Source organism: Pollachius pollachius (genome assembly GCF_949987615.1).
Source record: "Pollachius pollachius genome assembly, chromosome: 12".
Taxonomy (NCBI): domain Eukaryota; kingdom Metazoa; phylum Chordata; class Actinopteri; order Gadiformes; family Gadidae; genus Pollachius; species Pollachius pollachius.
In genome coordinates, this window is record NC_136945.1 from 18,491,253 (window position 1) to 18,508,441 (window position 17,189).

At 47.4% G+C, this 17,189-nt stretch overlaps 3 protein-coding genes across 4 annotated transcripts; 1 reads left to right on the top strand and 2 right to left on the bottom strand.

Annotated features, from left to right (window-relative positions):
- The first annotated feature begins 249 nt into the window (after window positions 1–249).
- atf1 (activating transcription factor 1) lies at window positions 250–6,633 on the top strand. Of its 2 annotated transcripts, none has more exons than XM_079748457.1 (7): window positions 250–506; window positions 1,155–1,252; window positions 2,054–2,176; window positions 2,829–3,030; window positions 3,698–3,901; window positions 4,170–4,323; window positions 5,801–6,633. In XM_079748457.1, exons 2-7 carry the CDS (start codon window positions 1,160–1,162, stop codon window positions 5,943–5,945), a joined length of 921 nt encoding a protein of 306 aa, XP_079604583.1. In that variant the 5' UTR covers window positions 250–506; window positions 1,155–1,159; the 3' UTR covers window positions 5,946–6,633. The 2 variants fall into 2 exon arrangements, with proteins under 2 accessions (XP_079604583.1, XP_079604584.1); XM_079748458.1 differs by having other exon boundaries at window positions 257–506; window positions 3,698–3,880.
- Window positions 6,634–6,703: 70 nt separating this feature from the next.
- Window positions 6,704–7,721, bottom strand: LOC307084195 (thiol S-methyltransferase TMT1B-like; the record flags this gene model as incomplete). The annotated part of the gene is made up of 2 exons (XM_079748459.1): window positions 7,226–7,721; window positions 6,704–6,940 (listed from the first exon to the last, which is right to left on the bottom strand). Exons 1-2 carry the CDS (start codon window positions 7,718–7,720, stop codon window positions 6,704–6,706), a joined length of 732 nt encoding a protein of 243 aa, XP_079604585.1. The 5' UTR covers window position 7,721.
- A 595-nt stretch (window positions 7,722–8,316) lies between these two features.
- Window positions 8,317–10,260, bottom strand: LOC307083995 (thiol S-methyltransferase TMT1A-like). The gene is made up of 2 exons (XM_079748097.1): window positions 9,752–10,260; window positions 8,317–9,451 (listed from the first exon to the last, which is right to left on the bottom strand). The coding sequence occupies exons 1-2, from the start codon at window positions 10,244–10,246 to the stop codon at window positions 9,218–9,220; spliced, it is 729 nt and encodes a 242-aa protein (XP_079604223.1). The 5' UTR covers window positions 10,247–10,260; the 3' UTR covers window positions 8,317–9,217.
- Between the last annotated feature and the right edge of the window lie 6,929 nt (window positions 10,261–17,189).

Genomic DNA, 17,189 nt, shown 5'->3' on the forward strand with positions numbered 1-17,189 from the left:
TCACACTACGGAAATTAACAATATGTCTCCGCTTATGTCTACCGTCTGGAATACAATGGTGGAAAAAGGCATGTCTAAATGAATTGTCCAATAACCCAAGCGGAACTGCAGAGAGAATTACTATTAACCACCAATTACGATAACTACACAGGCAGCAGTGATACCTTAGTCATGACCATGTCCAGCAGCGGCCTGGTGACAGTATGTATGGGCTGTGGCACCGTTCTGGTGCCTCTGGGCAACGGACTGTTGTGACTCCAGATCCCACCAATGGGCGGGCCCGGAGAGGAGCGCTACGTCACGCGGCTCGCTGGAAAGGCCCGCCCCTTCCCGTTAGCATAATGCTGGTTGCTACATCTTAAAGCTAACACCCTGCGTACTACCATGTGCGCGCTCATTACTCATTTTCCGCACCCTTTCTACCCCAAACATTTAAAGTGAATGAACAGAGTGTCGGCGTCTACATCCCGCCCGTCCACAAGACCCGTCGCGTCGGCATCGGACAGGTAACAGTGGGGCGGTGGCGGTGTTCCGCGGGGCGGCGGACGCTCATGGCGGCGTCAGCCTCGTCGTTTCTACTCATCGGAGGTTAAAGCGGAGGTTCGCCTCTAATGGCTGCCGAGCCGCTGACGTCTGTCGACGCGGGCTCTGTCGTGCCAGTGACACGGTTACATGTTTGCTCACCGAGAGACGGGAGCCTCCCGTCCGTCCCCGGGTAGACTTCGGGGAAGCGCAGAGACGAAAATACATCTTTATATAAAATAAAATGTTATTTTTCCCGCCGTGACGTCAGCCTCGATGCTAGCCTCCCGCCGCGGCTAGCAGCGTTAGCTTCAGGGACGCGGGGTGGAAACTACTTTCCTCAGACTATCTATATTTGTGTGTTACCACAAGGGAACACATCTGTATGTAGATCTGTTCCCCCAACATCATGTGGGCCTTTAGGTTCGGGGAAGTTTGTTTAGACAGCGATGTGGATAGTTGGTAGAACCGTGTCCGAGGGGATAAGCGTCACCACTTCTGTGCACTTTGTGTGATAATAACCTGAATGTTTAGGGCAAATATCAACTAACGGAACGCAGCCCGTCTGCCTATAGGGCTGCGTCCCGATTCACGCTCCTTCTGGTGCGTTAATACTGCTTTACTTTCTCCAGTGACCATGGAGGAACAGGCCAGCAACGGGACGGAATCGCTGACCATGACGGTCCCCACCACCCTCACAGCCTCGCAGATCTCCCAGATAGCCCAGCAGGTAAACCGTCAAGGCCTTGATGGTGCCACAACATATTTGTTACATTTGCAGAGAGACCATGTCCAAATTAGCGGGCCAGTTCATAAAAATGAAGTACTTGAATGCCTATTTTCATGTTTATCAGTTCAACAGTATTGTTGAATAATGACTGGATCAAATGATTACATCCTTCACAGTTATGATGTACTGCAAAGTCATCTCATTGAATCTACCTCATGGCTGACATGAAACGTTGTGTTCATGATGGGTTTCAAAATGTAAATGATATCATCTGTTGAGCCCTATAGTGCATAACCTAAACGTTTTTAGTTGAACTATCGCTGTAAATTGACGGGTCGACATTTACTATTAATATATATACTGGTCCCTCTGTGATTATCCATCTTAAACAACGTTAAAGATATGGCGCTGAATGTTTGGGAACAATGCTTTTGACAAACACTTGAAATACAAGCAACCATGGTTTGATATCGTCTGGCCTTCCTTTAGAGAGGCCTTCAGCCTGGGACGAGTTCATACAGATACACTCTGGTCCCAGGGTCTGAGTGTCAACATGAGCGGTTAACGTGTCTAGGGCTGTACCAAGCGACCTAAACCAGCCCTGTTTTAGTAGGAGCTAAACCGTGAGCACGTCTCGTAGGTGCTTGTATATTCGTTTTTTGTTTTATATCCGGGGTATAACAGAGAAGTGAAATGGCCACACGTCTGTTAAAAGTTTGAACCCCTTTCGTGTTTGTTCGCCATTTTAAATCGCGTACTTAAAGCAAAGAGCGTCAACGGTTGCTGTTGGTTCTTCTCCAGATGTCCCTGGGTAACTCCCCTGTGACGGTGGTGCAGCTGCCAGGGGGGCAGTTCCAGGTCCAGGGTGTGATCCAGTCGGCCCAGTCCTCCGTCATCCAGTCTCCCCAGGCCCAGAATGCACAGGTGAGACCCCTCCGGCGCTGATCGTGCCTGTGTGAGGGTCACTATGTTGGTGTGGTGTTGACGTGCACGGTGCTGATGTGCACGTTGCAGAGAGGTCCTCGTATGACCCCGGTGTCCAATGGGGCTTGGGTGCATTCCAACCGTTTTACTCATTGACACACCCTTTTCTGGCATTAATGAGCAAATACAGTTTTCCGTGTGTGATTTGTAGCAATGGGTTTCATAATACTGTTGCTTACGGACATTCCAATAAGTAGGGTAATTTCTATTATTGTCACATTTTGTGTTTGTTTCTCTTCATACTGCCTACATTCAGCTTTAGGCCCTTCATGAGCTGATCCTCCTACAGTCTTATGTTTTATTCTGATATGCCAGAACATTATTTTTCTGTTGGTATTTTCCACAATATTTCTCCAATGATAATAATGACTGAATGTAACATCTATGGGGGTGCTTTGGGGATCTATGTTTTAAAAAATAAACAAACAGGTTAATAATGAAAAGTTGCTTATTTTTTGCATGACAGTGCAGTGGCGCCAGTAGTCCAGAAGGGGTGACAGAGAGTCGGCCTAGTCGGCCCTCTGGGGGGGAAACGTCTCTGTTCAAACCTCTTTTCTTCATGCACACTTTTCAATGCCGTTGTCTGGTGCAGGGCTCTGACTCTGACGACTCGGACTCTGACGACAGCGAGACTGCAGGCCAGAGGTCCCGCGAGGTCCTGGCCCGGCGGCCATCTTACAGGAAGATCCTGAATGACCTGTCGGGGGAGGAGGTGGGGAAGGAAACCTCCACCGCGGTGACGGGCGTCATGCCCTCGTCCACGCCCATCTACCAGACCAGCTCCGGACAGTACAGTACGTGAAGCTCATGGACACCCTTACCGTACCGACAGCCATTTGGTGTTTCTCTTGCTGCTGGAAAATGTACTTATTGTAAGTGGCTTTGGATAAAATCGTCTGCTAAATGTAAACCATGGGCTGTGAAGAGACCTCTATGAACACACAATATGTGGAACAGCGTCCTGGGTTAGTAACGTGGCGTATTTAAACTATTTACCGACGTTTGGACCAAAGTTTGATAATCAACATGAGGGACAACAATGTTCCAGCACAGCAGGGACATTCGATATAGTGATTAGTTTGAAGCTGTGTTTTAGTTATGACTCTATTGCTTTCATTATCTAACATGTTTCCACCCATTGCTAGCAAAGCTAAATGATCCTGCTTTCAATTAGTTTGCAGCAAGCTGTGATTTGGCTCGCACCTTGTACGATTGATCTCCCACTGTCTCCATAACGTTAGTGTGCATTCACCTCGAGCAGGACGGAAAAGTATGTGTTGCTCTGTGGCCGTCTGTGTCGGACCGGCCGGGTACACACCGCCTTTTCGTCGTCGTCGGCCCCCCCCCCCCTAGTTACGGTTGCTAATGTAGGCTTGGGCCCTTTCAGGGAGGGGCTTCGAGGTTCCCAGGTGTCCACAGCCCAGCGTTCTGATTCTGTTTGGTTCTGCTCGTCTCCTCCAGTAACCATCGCCGCCAACGGTACGATCCAGCTGGCGAACCCCGGCTCCGACGGCCTCCAGGGCCTGCAGGCGCTCACCATGACCACTGCGGCCTCGGCCCAGCAGGGGACCACCATCCTGCAGTACGCCCAGACCTCCGATGGCCAACAGATACTGGTGCCTAGCAACCAGGTGGTCGTACAAGGTGTGCAAGACATGTTGTATTGTAAGCAGAAACCCAAGCGTTCCAACATCATTTCGGCATGTGCATGATTTTGTTCCAAATAACCTTTTTTTTTACGGGGAAATATAGAAAGATTAGATTCTGTTGTTGTCGTGAAGTAGCTGGTAGTTGCTAGGGTTCACGTTGGCTTGTCGCAGTAGTAACTATGAATGAAGCTAAAGCTTGATCCATTGATTTGGATCGGCGCGTGTTAGGAGAGACGAACCAGCCGTGGTCAGCGGTGAGAAGTCACGGCCTGTCTCCTCTGCAGGCGCCGGAGGAGAGATGCAGACGTACCAGATCCACACCCCCGCCCAGAGCTCCTTGGGCCAGACGGTGGTGATGAGCTCCCCGGTCAGCATGTCATCCCACACCAAGAGCGACGACCCCACCATGAAGAGGGAGATACGGCTCGCAAAAAACAGGTGGGACTTTCTTTAGTGGGCCTTGGTACGGGTTGATTACATATTAAGAAGTAGGGATTTACCTACAAACCTGCAAGTAGGTTCGAGGGGACTGCTTAGTAGCTGAGGGAACTGGTTGGTAGCGTAGAGTGAACCGGTTGGTAGCGTAGAGTGAACCGGTTGGTAGCGTAGAGTGAACCGGTTGGCAGTGGTGGGTAGAGTACTGAAAATCTATACTCAAGTAAAATTACTTCCTTCGAAATCTATTTGAGTAAAAGTAAATATTCCAATTGGAAAACTTACTTGAGTAAGAGTAAAAAAGTACTTTGTTATAAAGTTACTCAAATTACAAGTTACTTTACATTTTTGTATTTGAGTGCTTGGATCAGTGAAAAAGACAGTGTGTGTGTGAGTGAGGGAGAGAAAGAGATGCACTCTTAAAACATTTCTTCACAAGTTGCTTCATTGTGTGTATTGTTCATTAAACATACATAAGCCTACAGCAATATGAACAACAAAAAATGTAATTTAATTTCAAACAAATTTACACTAAGCTCTGTGCATGGGACAAAAGGCAAGAGCTTTGTAGGAACACAACCAATTGAACACAAACGAGGAAGGCTTGGTTAGCTGATTGGCCAATCAGATTTGTCTTGACGTGATTGCGATCCAGCCTACGCATAGCATGCACGCACACTCACAGAGCCAGACACAACAATGACAAACAAGTTCCTGAGTGGTCTGCAGAATACAGTGTAACATAGTATGTTTAGAATTATATAAACTCTACGTGGACCGTAACCCCGCACCCCCTGGCGAAAATATCTTCCTGCGTGTCTGCATCCATGCGATCCTAGATCCTAGTCCTCAGTCCCAACGCAACAGTCGACTGTCTCCTCGTCTATGGAATCGCAGCAATGTTGCAACCTAGGGAGGGCGCGTCGCTAACGTGTACGCTTGTAGTCCAGTCAACAAAGATAATGTCTTTATCAAAATACTCATTTTAATGAATTCACAATGGAATGTATGTATGTATTTGAGAAAAGAGTAGAATTCAAAATCAAATATTTACTAGAGTAAGAGTAAAATTAAAGACTTAAAAAAGCAACGTGAAAAGTACTCGTTACCCGAAAAATTTACTTTTATACTTATTTGCGTTACTTGTAACGCGTTGCTACCCACCACTGCCGGTTGGTAGCGTAGAGTGAATGGCCTACAGAGATTTCTCATGGGTCCTACAGCAGACGATGGTTTTGGACTGTATTTGCAGGTCTACCTGCTGTATAACCATGGATAACATTACATAGAGGGACTAACTGGTGTCAGGTTACCAACAGTAAGCATGGGACTCATTTTAAATGATTTATAACAAGTTTAAACGTCCCAGTGTTGATATGCAGTCGGCCCAGTTTCTGAGCGTTATTTCAGAATATATTTTATTATTGACAAACTTTGATCCGACCCGGACCTTAAACTCTTTCTCCGCTCATCTTTCCAGAGAGGCCGCACGGGAATGCCGGCGCAAGAAAAAGGAATACGTGAAATGTCTGGAAAACCGCGTGGCGGTTCTGGAGAACCAGAACAAGACTCTGATCGAGGAACTGAAAACGTTAAAGGACCTGTATTGTGTGAAGACAGGATAGCGTTCCGGGATAGCATTCCGAAACGTTCCCGGCACGGGACTAGGATGGCCGCTCCCGTCAGATATCATGTGCTTATCTGGGAAAACCGGCTTATTTTTTATCTCGATATTCCGTTGTTTTTTTTTTTATTGATAGTGATACAAGTTTTGCATTACGATCTAAAAAAATTGAGAAATGGACTGTTTTAACCTGCTGTTTTTATCAAGCTAACATATTTGCTATGCTAAGTCATTTCTACTTGTGTATATTCTGAGTAAAGCAAATGTTAAATTGTGATTTTTATTACTGACACTTTCTAATTGTCTCTTTTGCTTCCCACAATATTGCGTATTCCTTATTTTTTTTTTGCAAAAGCAATGGCTCTTTTTTCCAATTGTTACAGCATCCGGAGGATTTTTTGTTCACATAACGTGACTGTACCAACCTTACCAACCGACCCAATTCCCTTGGTAATAAATGTTACAACTGTCATTCTTTCTTTTGTGCAGAAGAACATAAAGGGCATTAGACCAGAGGATCGATCTGTGTTGATTTAATTTGGCTGTTACTTAGACAATCAGGGAAAAGCACAACTGTCCAGGTAATATTTATTTTGTATCCTTTTGTGTTTTGTTCCAGTGAGGTTAAAAAAAAAAGCAAACGATGACTTTCCGATCCTGTAAGCAAATAAAATATATTTTCTGTCAAATAGGCCGGGTGTGGCTCCTCAATCTGAATGTAACCGTAACCAGTAGGGTAAGGTCCTGACCCACCCGTCCTCACTTGATGGCCCAGCCCAGGACGTGCGGCCTGATGATGAAGGTGACCTGCGCGGCCTCCACGTGTGAGAGGTGGAGCGAGGAGAAGCCGGCGGCTTCCAGGTCCTTCCACGTCTCCCTGGTGGTCACGCAGCCGTCCCCCAGGTAGTACCAGGCCGGCTGCAGTGCGTACTGGAAGAAGAAGGTCCACGACCGGCGGGCCGAGGCCACGTGCTCCATGAAGTAGAAAGCCCCGCCCTGTAATCAGCCAATCATCCCCTCGGTTATCAGGGGTCATAAAGTCTGCTAGGGTGTTCGTCAGTTGAATGGTTAGACTAAATAGCTCTAGCAGGGATAAGGTGCTGTATGCATCCATAAACCATACATTACAAACGATGTACTAATCTATGACCGACACAGGGAGCCGTGACAGATTAACCCGGTTCAGGGAACGGGTCCAAGTCGTTCACATGATCTTAACGAGGAGAAACACAACAAAACCAGAAGGGACGTGACCCTGTGACGTCATGACCCCGTACTCGCCGGTCTGAGGATGCGTTGCGTCTCCTCCAGGACCCGTCGGACGTCCCGGACCGAGCAGAGGACCAGCGTGCAGACCACCACGTCCATGCTCTGGTCGGCGACCCCTGTCATGTCCTCACCGGACATGACTAAGATCGCCTCGTAAGTCAGGTGCGTGTTCGCCTCCATGCTCCTCCTCAGGTACCGCTCAAAGTGCGGGTTGGGGTCTGTGCAGGTCACGGTGCAGCCCCCCGGATAGAAGGGGAAGTTTGCCCCGCTCCCACAGCCGATCTCCAGCAGCCGCAGAGTTTGGTCCTTATTGGTGAAGTTGTGGATGTTACGGAAAAGGTTTCGCTTCACTTTGTGCATTTTGTCATTGTACGAAAATGTTATGTTATAGGCGAGGAAAGGAAACACCCGTTTGTATAAACCGTACAAGCCCAGCAGCTCCAGTATCCACAGCGGCAACGTGAGCATTAAACAAAGGATTTTGCATAGTTTCATAAAAACCTCCATTACCCCGACGAACCTTCAGACGGAAGACGCTGAGACCTCAGAAGATCAAAAGATTAGTTTGTTGTCTAAGCGAGAGCGACAAGGCTCGTGTATGTTCGAGGCCTGTCCCCCAGAGGGCGCTGTTGGGCTACAGATGATATTCCACCAGACAGTCAATCAACCAGGCCTTCATTGATAAAGTCTCTTTTCCGTACTGTGGCATGAGTGGGTCACGTGACATTAGTCTAAGGATAGATGAATAAGTGGGTCAGAGCTACAGCTGTTGTTGAGCCATCGTGGTAGAAATACACCGCCATGCTTCACTGGCCGTTTCTTTGCTGAACAGAGCTTACATTATGGGTGACCTATAGAATAATTAAATCTAAAAACAAAAATGTGTCTATTAAAGGAAAACTAGATGCCACATGGCAGATAACAGTATGTTTGTTTGTGTAAATATTTCCATAAGAAAAGTGCAATTGTACATTGTTAGAGTTGGGTAGGTTTAGAGTAAGGTAAGAGTAGGGTTAGGGTAGGGTTAAAATTGGGTTAGAGTAAGAGTAGGGGCAGATCAAAGCTAACCCACTCTGCAACAAAACCAGGCGGTAGGAAACGTCTGTGATCCACACTGTTTTATTACATATTAACGATGTAGGTTTATTGAGTATCAAGGTCAAAGGCCTTCGATCTGTCTGTACTTGATTAACAGATATGGACAGTCCCTAGCCTCCCCGGTTGAATCCGCCGCTACTCACTCACTAGATCTTTAATGTGAAAATAACACCATTAAAATAATGAAGTGGGTGTATAAATTGGTAAACACTCTAAGATATTCTCTGATCTCACAAAAAACACATGTCCTTAAACTCAAAGCTGTAACACTGTAGGCTCTTGTATTCTAACTATATCAGCAGTTTGGTAGATATTTCTATGCCTAGATTACACCAAACGCCATAAGCACTGGCCACACTAGATGCATTTTGATATAGTAAACTTGTAGCAATTAATTGAATGAATTTGTGCATGGAATTTCATTTCTGTCTCCCACAGAAGTGCTGCGGATTGTGATTTGTGTTGATAAACATTAAAGGTGCTCTAATTAATCAAAGTATGTAGAGTTTAGTGGCATCTAACGGAACAGACTCGGTAGAAGATGGTTCAAATATTCAAAACGGTTTTACTTGGTGTGTTATCCCATGAAAATAAGTACAGATAGCGTTTTCAGTTACTTAGAAAGATCTATGCTATGAGCTATAGCTTAACGGAGTAGGTAACACAATCCAATTTATACATCTATTAAGGAACATCTTCACTTGGCAACTCGACGCGGTCATAGACAATTTGATAATTTTTGGCCCCTCACAGGCCACCGTAGCTTCGGCGCTGGAAAGGGAGGGGTATTCAGTTGGCTGCAATCTGCAAACTCACCACTAGATGCCACTAAACCCTACACACTACACCTTTAAGTGGAACGTTCGGTCATTCTCTCAGTGTTGTGACTTGGATATCAGGCTAAATCTACTTGACTGCGTAGCCCACGATGTGTGGCTTGATCAGGAAGTTGAGGGGAGCCTCGATGCGTTTCAGTTTGAGCTCGGAGAACCCAGCGGCCTCCAGGTCGTTCCAGGTCGACCGGGTCAGCTCACAGCCATCGCCAAAGTAGTACCACATGGGCTGGAGAACGTGCTGGAAGAAGTAGGTCCAGGAGGAGCGCTCTGCGACCACATGCTCCATGAAGAAGAGGGCTCCCCCCTGCCAACACAGCCCCAGTTATGACCCCACATGCACCCTCCTGGCTGGTGAAGGCAGGCTCATGCTCTAATGTAGCTGGGTACGTTTGCATTACATTCACACACACTGAAACAGTGATGTGTTCATTGTTAAAGTATTTTGGCCTCTTCATTTTATTAGAAAGGCTTCATTGTTTTGGTTGCAAATACGGGATAACCCCAAATAGATACGATATTTCAGAGACAGGGCTAGGCCTAGTTTAGTCCTGGGCTGGACCCAGAATAAATATCTGGGTCCATGCGCAACAAGTGGTCTACTCACGGGCCTGAGCATGCGGTGGGCCTCCTGGATGGTGCGGGTCATGTCCCGCACCGAGCACAGCACCAGGGTGGCCACAACGACGTCAACCGCCTCGTCCTCAATCGACCCCATGTCTTCCCCGGCTGCCACCAAGAACCTCTCGAAAGACAGGTGGCTGTTCTCGCTCATACCCTTCTCCAGGTATTTCTTGAAGTGTTTGTTTGGATCGGTGCAGATGACTTTGCAGCCAGGTGGGTAGTATTTGAAGTTGGTCCCGGTCCCGCAGCCTATCTCTAGGACGGTTAGCGGCTCGGAGGGTTTCTTGAAGTCCGGCAGGTTGCTGAACAGATCCTTTTTTTTGTCGTCCATTTTCGCATTGTACGAAACGGAAATTCTGGACATGAGCAACGCGAAGAAGCCTTTGTACCATTGGTAGAGACCAACTGCTTCGATCAGTTGGAGCGGCAACGTCAACACTTTAAAGAACAAGGTAAGAAAGTTCATAAGCAGCTCCATGTTGACGCTCTGCCGAGGGGGAGAAGCTGTCAGGGGTGGAACATCCGGTTGGCTCCAGAGAGCGCCGCTGCCAGGCGGGAAACTTCCGGCCTGATAAGGGAGCGACGCTTTCAGAAACTTCCGATCTGCTCGGGGAGGGACGTTGTCAGGAGGCAAACTTCCGGCCTGTGATCAGACTACTGTTTATTCAGGGTTATTATTCAGCTTCCGCATTGGGATTTATATCGCAAATCAGAGCACCAGTGCAACTAACAGTCAGACTACTGCATCGTCGGCGATATTGTGTCGAACCACAGAAATCCATCCAGTTTATGAAAGACATTGGACCAGAAACAAACCAAATGTACATCCACTAACACTTGCAAATTTTAATATGATTATTATTTTTTTCGTCTCATCCAGGTATTTCTGTGGACCATGAGTGGCCACCATAAAGGACACACTCAACAGTTTTCTGATGGTAGGATAGTGATTGCGTCATTGGATGCTATCCCACCTTCTGACGTCATACAATATGACTTCCCACCTCGTCATGTCTCTGCCTGAGACCCTTCTAGACGTCTGCATATCTGCATCAGAACTCGGAGGATCTCATTAGACAACACAGACGCTATGGAGAAATCCTGGCCACGCCAATTTAATAGTTTGATAAGGAACCTTTTTAATATATGTAATTTGTATAATCATTCTGGTGTATAGATTCGATCTCTCCCATGGTAAATGTGCGTTATGGTTGCAGTTCAAAGTCATCCCACCAGGTAGAGACATAGCTTAACAATTCATATGAGCGTTAACAACAATAATATGATGTTCACGTGATGCAGTGGTCCTACATCTATTCATTTGATGTATGTGCTTCATAGACTCACTAGAACAAGGCTCTCCTGGTTGGGCAGAGAACCCATGTTCAGAGAACCCATGTTCTCTGTAAGGAGCTGGGTGGATTTCTGTGAGGATTCCCTTCAGTTGAACTATAAGAGCCGTACATTGTTTATCTTAACGAACATCCAGGTGGTTTTAAAACAGGCTGCCTCTTCCCCATCCTATAGGAACCCCTAGCAGGGATATGAGAGGACTTCTGTAAGACTCCCCTCTGAGCTCTTACTGGTGATATGGTGGAGGAGAACATGGCCTGGGGGAGGAGAACAAGAAGAAGAACACTGTGCTGCCGTGCCACAGGGCTACCAAAGCCTCTCATGCCTTCACCATCTGTGGCCGGGTAGAATTAGCAATGTGTTTTCATGACCATGTCAACACAAGTGAGATTAACATTTCATTAACATATGACATCATATAGATTAACATGTCATCGATACAGTATTCCCCATGTAATAAATAAACCAATGCAGGGATCAGGAATGGAGGCATGCAGAGATATTAGTCTTATTCTTTTGTGTGGTGATCCTGGGGGCCGAGGGACAGGAGCTCAGTGTGGGTGCAAGCCAGGGGTGGGGGGGGGGGGCACAACAGCCTAACCCAGCAACACTCAACCCTGACCTTGACCCCTGACTCCAAACACATAGGTGCTTTCACTTAGATATCGTTTCCTCTCTGCTTTTCAGTTGAGCATCCCCTCTTACGCACTTATTGTATGTTGTACATCCATGCACTTAAGAATAGTACTTAGCTAGGATAAGATGCTACACAACGCTCTCTTTGTTGTATACGGGAATTGGTTAACCTTGCGATCGTAGTGCTTGGCACTTGGTGCTATGAACATCCTTACTGTACCAACAGCGATATATTGTTGTATCTCTTCTTCTAACAAATGGACTTATTGTTGCTTTGGATAAAAGCACTGCTACCCTCTGGAACTCCCTCCCTCTGGCCATCCGAAACTCTAACACACTGTTCAATCAAAAGTCAACTTAAAACCTCTCTTCAGGACCACCTACAACATTTGACAAATCGTCCTCCGCCATCTTCCACTCTCTCCCGCTCTCTTAATGTGTTGCCTATTGTTGTGCTGTTGTTTATTTTTTCCCTTTTGTTTGAGTGTCTGTACTGTCTGTATGTATTCCTTTCTTATTTGTTAAGCGTCTTTAGACGCTTTACAATTATTATTATTATTATTATTAAATGCCCTGAATGTAAATGTGAATGTAAGCATCAGGACGTTGCAATTAGGAAATAATCAATAGTCATGGATACGCCCCCAATACTGTTGACCTGCCTGGATCGTCTCTCCTTCACCATGGATCGGTTGGAAGACGCGCCCTGAGTGGTCGCAGAAGGCTCCCTGGTCAACGGCCCATACCGAGGTTACGGTGGTTGAGGCTTAGAGGCTATGTTTGCACAATGTTTCCCAAAAAAATAAAATACATGTTGATTTGAAACTTTATAATTTCTTCTTTTATTACTTGTTTCAATTATCAACACATGAAAAGATTCACAAGCCGTTTCAGGAGAGCTTGCTGAGCAACAAGAGACGCGTTGGGGTTCATGGGATTCATCTATGAACCCCAACACGTCTCTCGTTGGGGAGGGATGTCTCTCCGATCAGTTATTAACATGTTTATAACTGACCAGTTAACATTTATTAATCCACATCATGGAGGAGATTTGGGGTCATCTTTTTTTATATTCATGCTTTTTTGCATTTTTTTTCTCTCTTCTTCTAGTTCCTTGACATTTTCTTTCTTCATAATGTTCACTATAGATACATGGATATACATATATATATATAATATGGTTATGTTTAGTGCATAGCAACACCAGGCCTAGTTTTAGGATTCTGTGCCAATTACTAATTTTCAGAACAGTAGTTAATTTTCCATAAGTACTGTTCTGACAAACTAGAAAGTAAGCTTAATTTAAAAACTGCAATCAACTTAATCAGGAATTTCACAAGAAAGAAACAAATCACCACGATCACGTGACATAAATCGACGATTGCAGAATATTACCGCGATATGTTTGAGTACCGTTCAATCAGACCTCACTGACCTGACTTCAAACACGACTTACTTTAACTTTAACTGAGAATAAAGAAAAATGCATGGTTTGGCCAACACTTATACATATGAAGCCTATAACATCCCTTGATGGACTATTGATTGACATGTGTCATATAACAAGGCGTTAGTTAAAAATCTCCAAATGAGTGAATCCTTTGGCCATGGTCTTTGAGTATATTTGTCACTTGCATTGGTTTGCATTAATTCCTAACGGAATTATCAACATATGTCATTTTTATGTCTTAAGTTTAAATGGCTTGTAAAATGTTTAACTATGTTCATTTGAAAGACCTAAACCAAACGTGCACATTTAGGGTTAATATGCTAAGGTTGGGCTGATGACGGCCTTGGTAAAATAGCCTTTATTTAAGATAAGCCCACTACCAAATGTTACTAGATTAACTTGAGGTCGCCCTTCCCATAGTGTGAGTTAAGGGATCATCTTAGAAGACATCGCTGGAGGTCCAACGTGCTTCCAGCTCTAACAACTCAAACTAAGCAGAAAGGTTTAGCGTCAGATGCACCTTGCAGGCCGATCCCTTATCAGGCTGTCTGTCCAGGGTGAGTATCAAATATATTGAACGCGATATATCATTCCTATCAACCTAGATAAAAACGTTATGATTTCTAACCAAAAACCACGTCTAACGTCTTGGTTGACTACATCGCTTATTTTAGGGGTCTTTTTGCTTACGCTGCTGCGGTCTCTGTCGGTTGTTGTAACCGAAGGCATTTAGCGACGCTCCCTAACAATCTGCTGAGAGTCATCAATTATGCAGCGGAGCCGCGCGCACCGGGAAGGGAGATAGCAGCAACAATATGGCGACAGCCGCAGTCACTCTCGACTCTTTTCCACATCTGCACTTCAGTGACATCTTTCTGGATTTCTTTTAATACGAGAAAAAGTAAGTAGACCATGTGTTTGTCCTGTGTGGCTGATCGGTGGGGCGGGATGCGCCGAGTCCTCCGGCTCTGCTGACCGCATCCCTCTGCCGCAGAGCGGTCCCTCTCTCAGCATCCTCGCCTCCTCCCGCGGAGGCTCCTTGCCAATCCACGGCCCGATATGCATGCGAAACACCGGGTTAAAAGTGGGCTCGATTCGGCCCCTCTGCCGAGCAGGCGGGCCGCCGTGTCCCGCAGTAGCGCGGTGCAGACAGACGGCCGGGAGCCCGATCGGGGTGTTGGCCTGGCGGGATGACATCTCGATGTGTCAGAATGTGAAACAGACGCATACTGGCTACGGGATGGGAGGCAGCAGCACGGCAAACTTCGGTGCGTGTGGTGGCGTGTGCTCGCCCCTGTGCGGGAGGTGGTCCCCGGGTCTGGTCCTCGGGTCTGGGCCCGGTGGATCAGGGTTGGCCCCCATCATGTAACGTTGGAGCATGTATAATGTGAGTTAATCCACCACCTCTCCGCGACACCCCCCACCCCCACCCCCACCCCCACCCCCCGAACCCCCCCACCCCATCTCTCCGCTGCGTGAGGAGGAGAGGTGCGTCTGAGTTCGGCACTAGTTGTGATGGGGGCCGTGGGCCATCGTTCATTCTTTAGGAGCGAAGGTAGAAGATGTGTTTTGTAACGCGGCGGTAAGGTCTGCAGGCTCACAAGTTCATCCGAGAGACGCTCGGAGGCTCCGTCGTTCAGAGACGGTCCGCGGGTGTGGTAGACCTTTATAATATTTGTATTCCAACTATTCACTGTTTATAGTTAGGTTTTATTCTGAATCTGTCGCTGGGCTATGAAGGGGTGATGAACCCACAGCGACGGGCGTTGAGCTGCAGACGTCCCGGGGAACGGATCAGCCGCTCTGTGCTGCTCAGCACCACTGAGCCACACTGCAGCATTTTCAGGCTCCGGCCCTGGCGGTACACCTCAGTAAACAGGAGCCCTCCTCACGGAGACCAGCCGGTCCACGACGGGCCGCGGACCTCTTAGGGGAAGACGACATTCGGCGTCAATAGTCAGGAATGAGGTCATAGTTGAACCATTCAAGGGAGGACGATGTCTTTCCTAAAACGTGATCGACCTACCTCCTCCCCTAGCAGAGCCCCGCTGTAGGAGTTCTGATGGGCTAGGCTAGGCTCTAGGGCCTGTGTTATGGGTGGTGGGGGGGGCCGACCTGGACGAAAGGTTATTTAAGGGCCCGGGGCGATGGCAGATATGATCAACAGCAGAATGCATCGCCTTTCTCCTGATCTGGGAGCTCGGCGCCTCGCATTGCATGGCGCAAACTGAGGCTGCTGCCCAGAGCCAGCCTCCATGCTGCTGAGGGGGGGGGGGGGGGGAGACGTGGACCAGCCTGGCCCCCACCAACAACCACCACGGGCTTTTCCCTACATGTAATTAATTTGCCGGTGTCCCGATCCCTCCTCCCATCACCAGTGCAGCCCCCCCCCCCCCCCCCCCCCCACCCTGTCTCTGGCCAGCCTCCACCTCTCGGTTCGGCTGGTGCGGTCGGTTAAGAGCCTTAGTGATCCCAGACTTGAGGTGCAGCCCACTGAGATGTTTCCCTGTGCCGCCTGGCCCCTCGGCGCAGGACTCTGCGTCGCGGTCTGCGGCCGCCGTCTCTGCTGACGCGGCGGTTGACGCCGTCACTGGAGGAGTCACGGAGCTGCTCCCCGATAACGCCTATACTGCTGGAAACGCTGTCACCGCCTAAGCGCCCCGGTCACTAGACGGACACGCTCGGATCGAAAGGGGGTGGGGGCGTCTTACAGAGACAGAGACGGGAGCTGTTGGATGCTAGTGTTGAGTGTGTGTGTGTGATCAGCTGCGGGACGGATCGGACGGTGCACGTGAGTAGGGGTGGCTGGGTTGAAGCTGGCTCCGTTGCCGGGGCTCACCTTGAGCCGATGTGATCAATGGATGGAGCGTCGCTGGAAGGAGGCTTAGAGGTCCTTCGAGGTTGGCTTGGTTACCTGAAACGTGCCGTGTGTCTCGGCTGTAGCCGGTTGTGTTGCGTTGTGTTGTAGCCAGGGACTGTTGTATTTGTTGCGTTTATCTAATTCTATGAATGCATTTCATTTATTTCATGCTGCTCAATCAAGGGCTGCAGAGACCAGCTACTTAATTATAATTGAGTGTGTGATATCCAAAGTGATGTGTTAATGAGGATGGTCCGTGGGCGATGTCACGCCGGACCCTAGGACATACACACACACTGCCCGGCTGGAGACACGGTGTCCTGTAGGTTACTATATGGCATTAGGATGAGTCAGTTATATTTATTCACTTATCGACAGGACTCAAACCCATTCTGTGAGTCAGAGTTGGGCTAGTTTGCATCCACAGTAGGTCAAACCTTACAGTGTCCATCCTTATGATATGTATAGGCTACTGACCAATCAAATCACTGCATATGCTTCTTTTATAGGCCCTTTTCATGTCTATATAGGACACTGAGTATTAACCGTGTTATGAGGGAATAAATCCAGACGGAACTATTACCTTATACCATTCGCAGATGCTTGCTGGAATAGGTTTCCAAGGGTAGGACATGGTTTGGTCCAGAAGGTGGTAAAACGATATTGTTATCAATAGAAAACATTTGAGTAACATGCGGTGGTTGGTCGATGCTTTGGTTCAACGACACTATTGCCCTCGATTGAGGCCAGATCCGTTTGTTAAACAGGTCCCGTTGTAAGTGTAATTACACTCATCCCGACGGTAAATGTGGACATGTCTCCTTGTTTCACATCCTTACACTCGACAAATGATCGCTCAACCATAAGCTTACATTCAAGATATAGGATTATAAACCCATGCTTGTCTTGAAATGTGTCTGTATCTGTCCACCTGTCTGTCTTTAAACCTGTCTATCTGTCTGTCTGCCTGCCTGCCTTTGTCTCTGTCTGTCTGCCTGTATCTCTGTCTCTCCCTCCTCTCTTTATTGCTCTATCATTGTTTCTGTCTGTCTGTCTGTCTCTGTGTCTGTCTGCCCTCTACATTTGTCTGTCTGCCTGTGTGTGTCTCTGTATCTGTCTGCC

What these genes read in the sequence shown, in the direction of transcription:
- LOC307083995 (XM_079748097.1), bottom strand. Translation starts at nt 10,246, where the DNA reads ATGGAGCTGCTTATGAACTTTCTTACCTTGTTCTTTAAAGTGTTGACG. An exon ending in CCCACCGCATGCTCAGGCCC is followed by an intron (nt 9,452 to 9,751) that starts GTGAGTAGACCA and finishes CTGTGTTGGCAG; the next exon opens with GGGGGAGCCCTCTTCTTCAT.
- atf1 (XM_079748457.1), top strand. Translation starts at nt 1,160, where the DNA reads ATGGAGGAACAGGCCAGCAACGGGACGGAATCGCTGACCATGACGGTC. An exon ending in GACCAGCTCCGGACAGTACA is followed by an intron (nt 3,031 to 3,697) that starts GTACGTGAAGCT and finishes CGTCTCCTCCAG; the next exon opens with TAACCATCGCCGCCAACGGT. An exon ending in ATACGGCTCGCAAAAAACAG is followed by an intron (nt 4,324 to 5,800) that starts GTGGGACTTTCT and finishes TCATCTTTCCAG; the next exon opens with AGAGGCCGCACGGGAATGCC.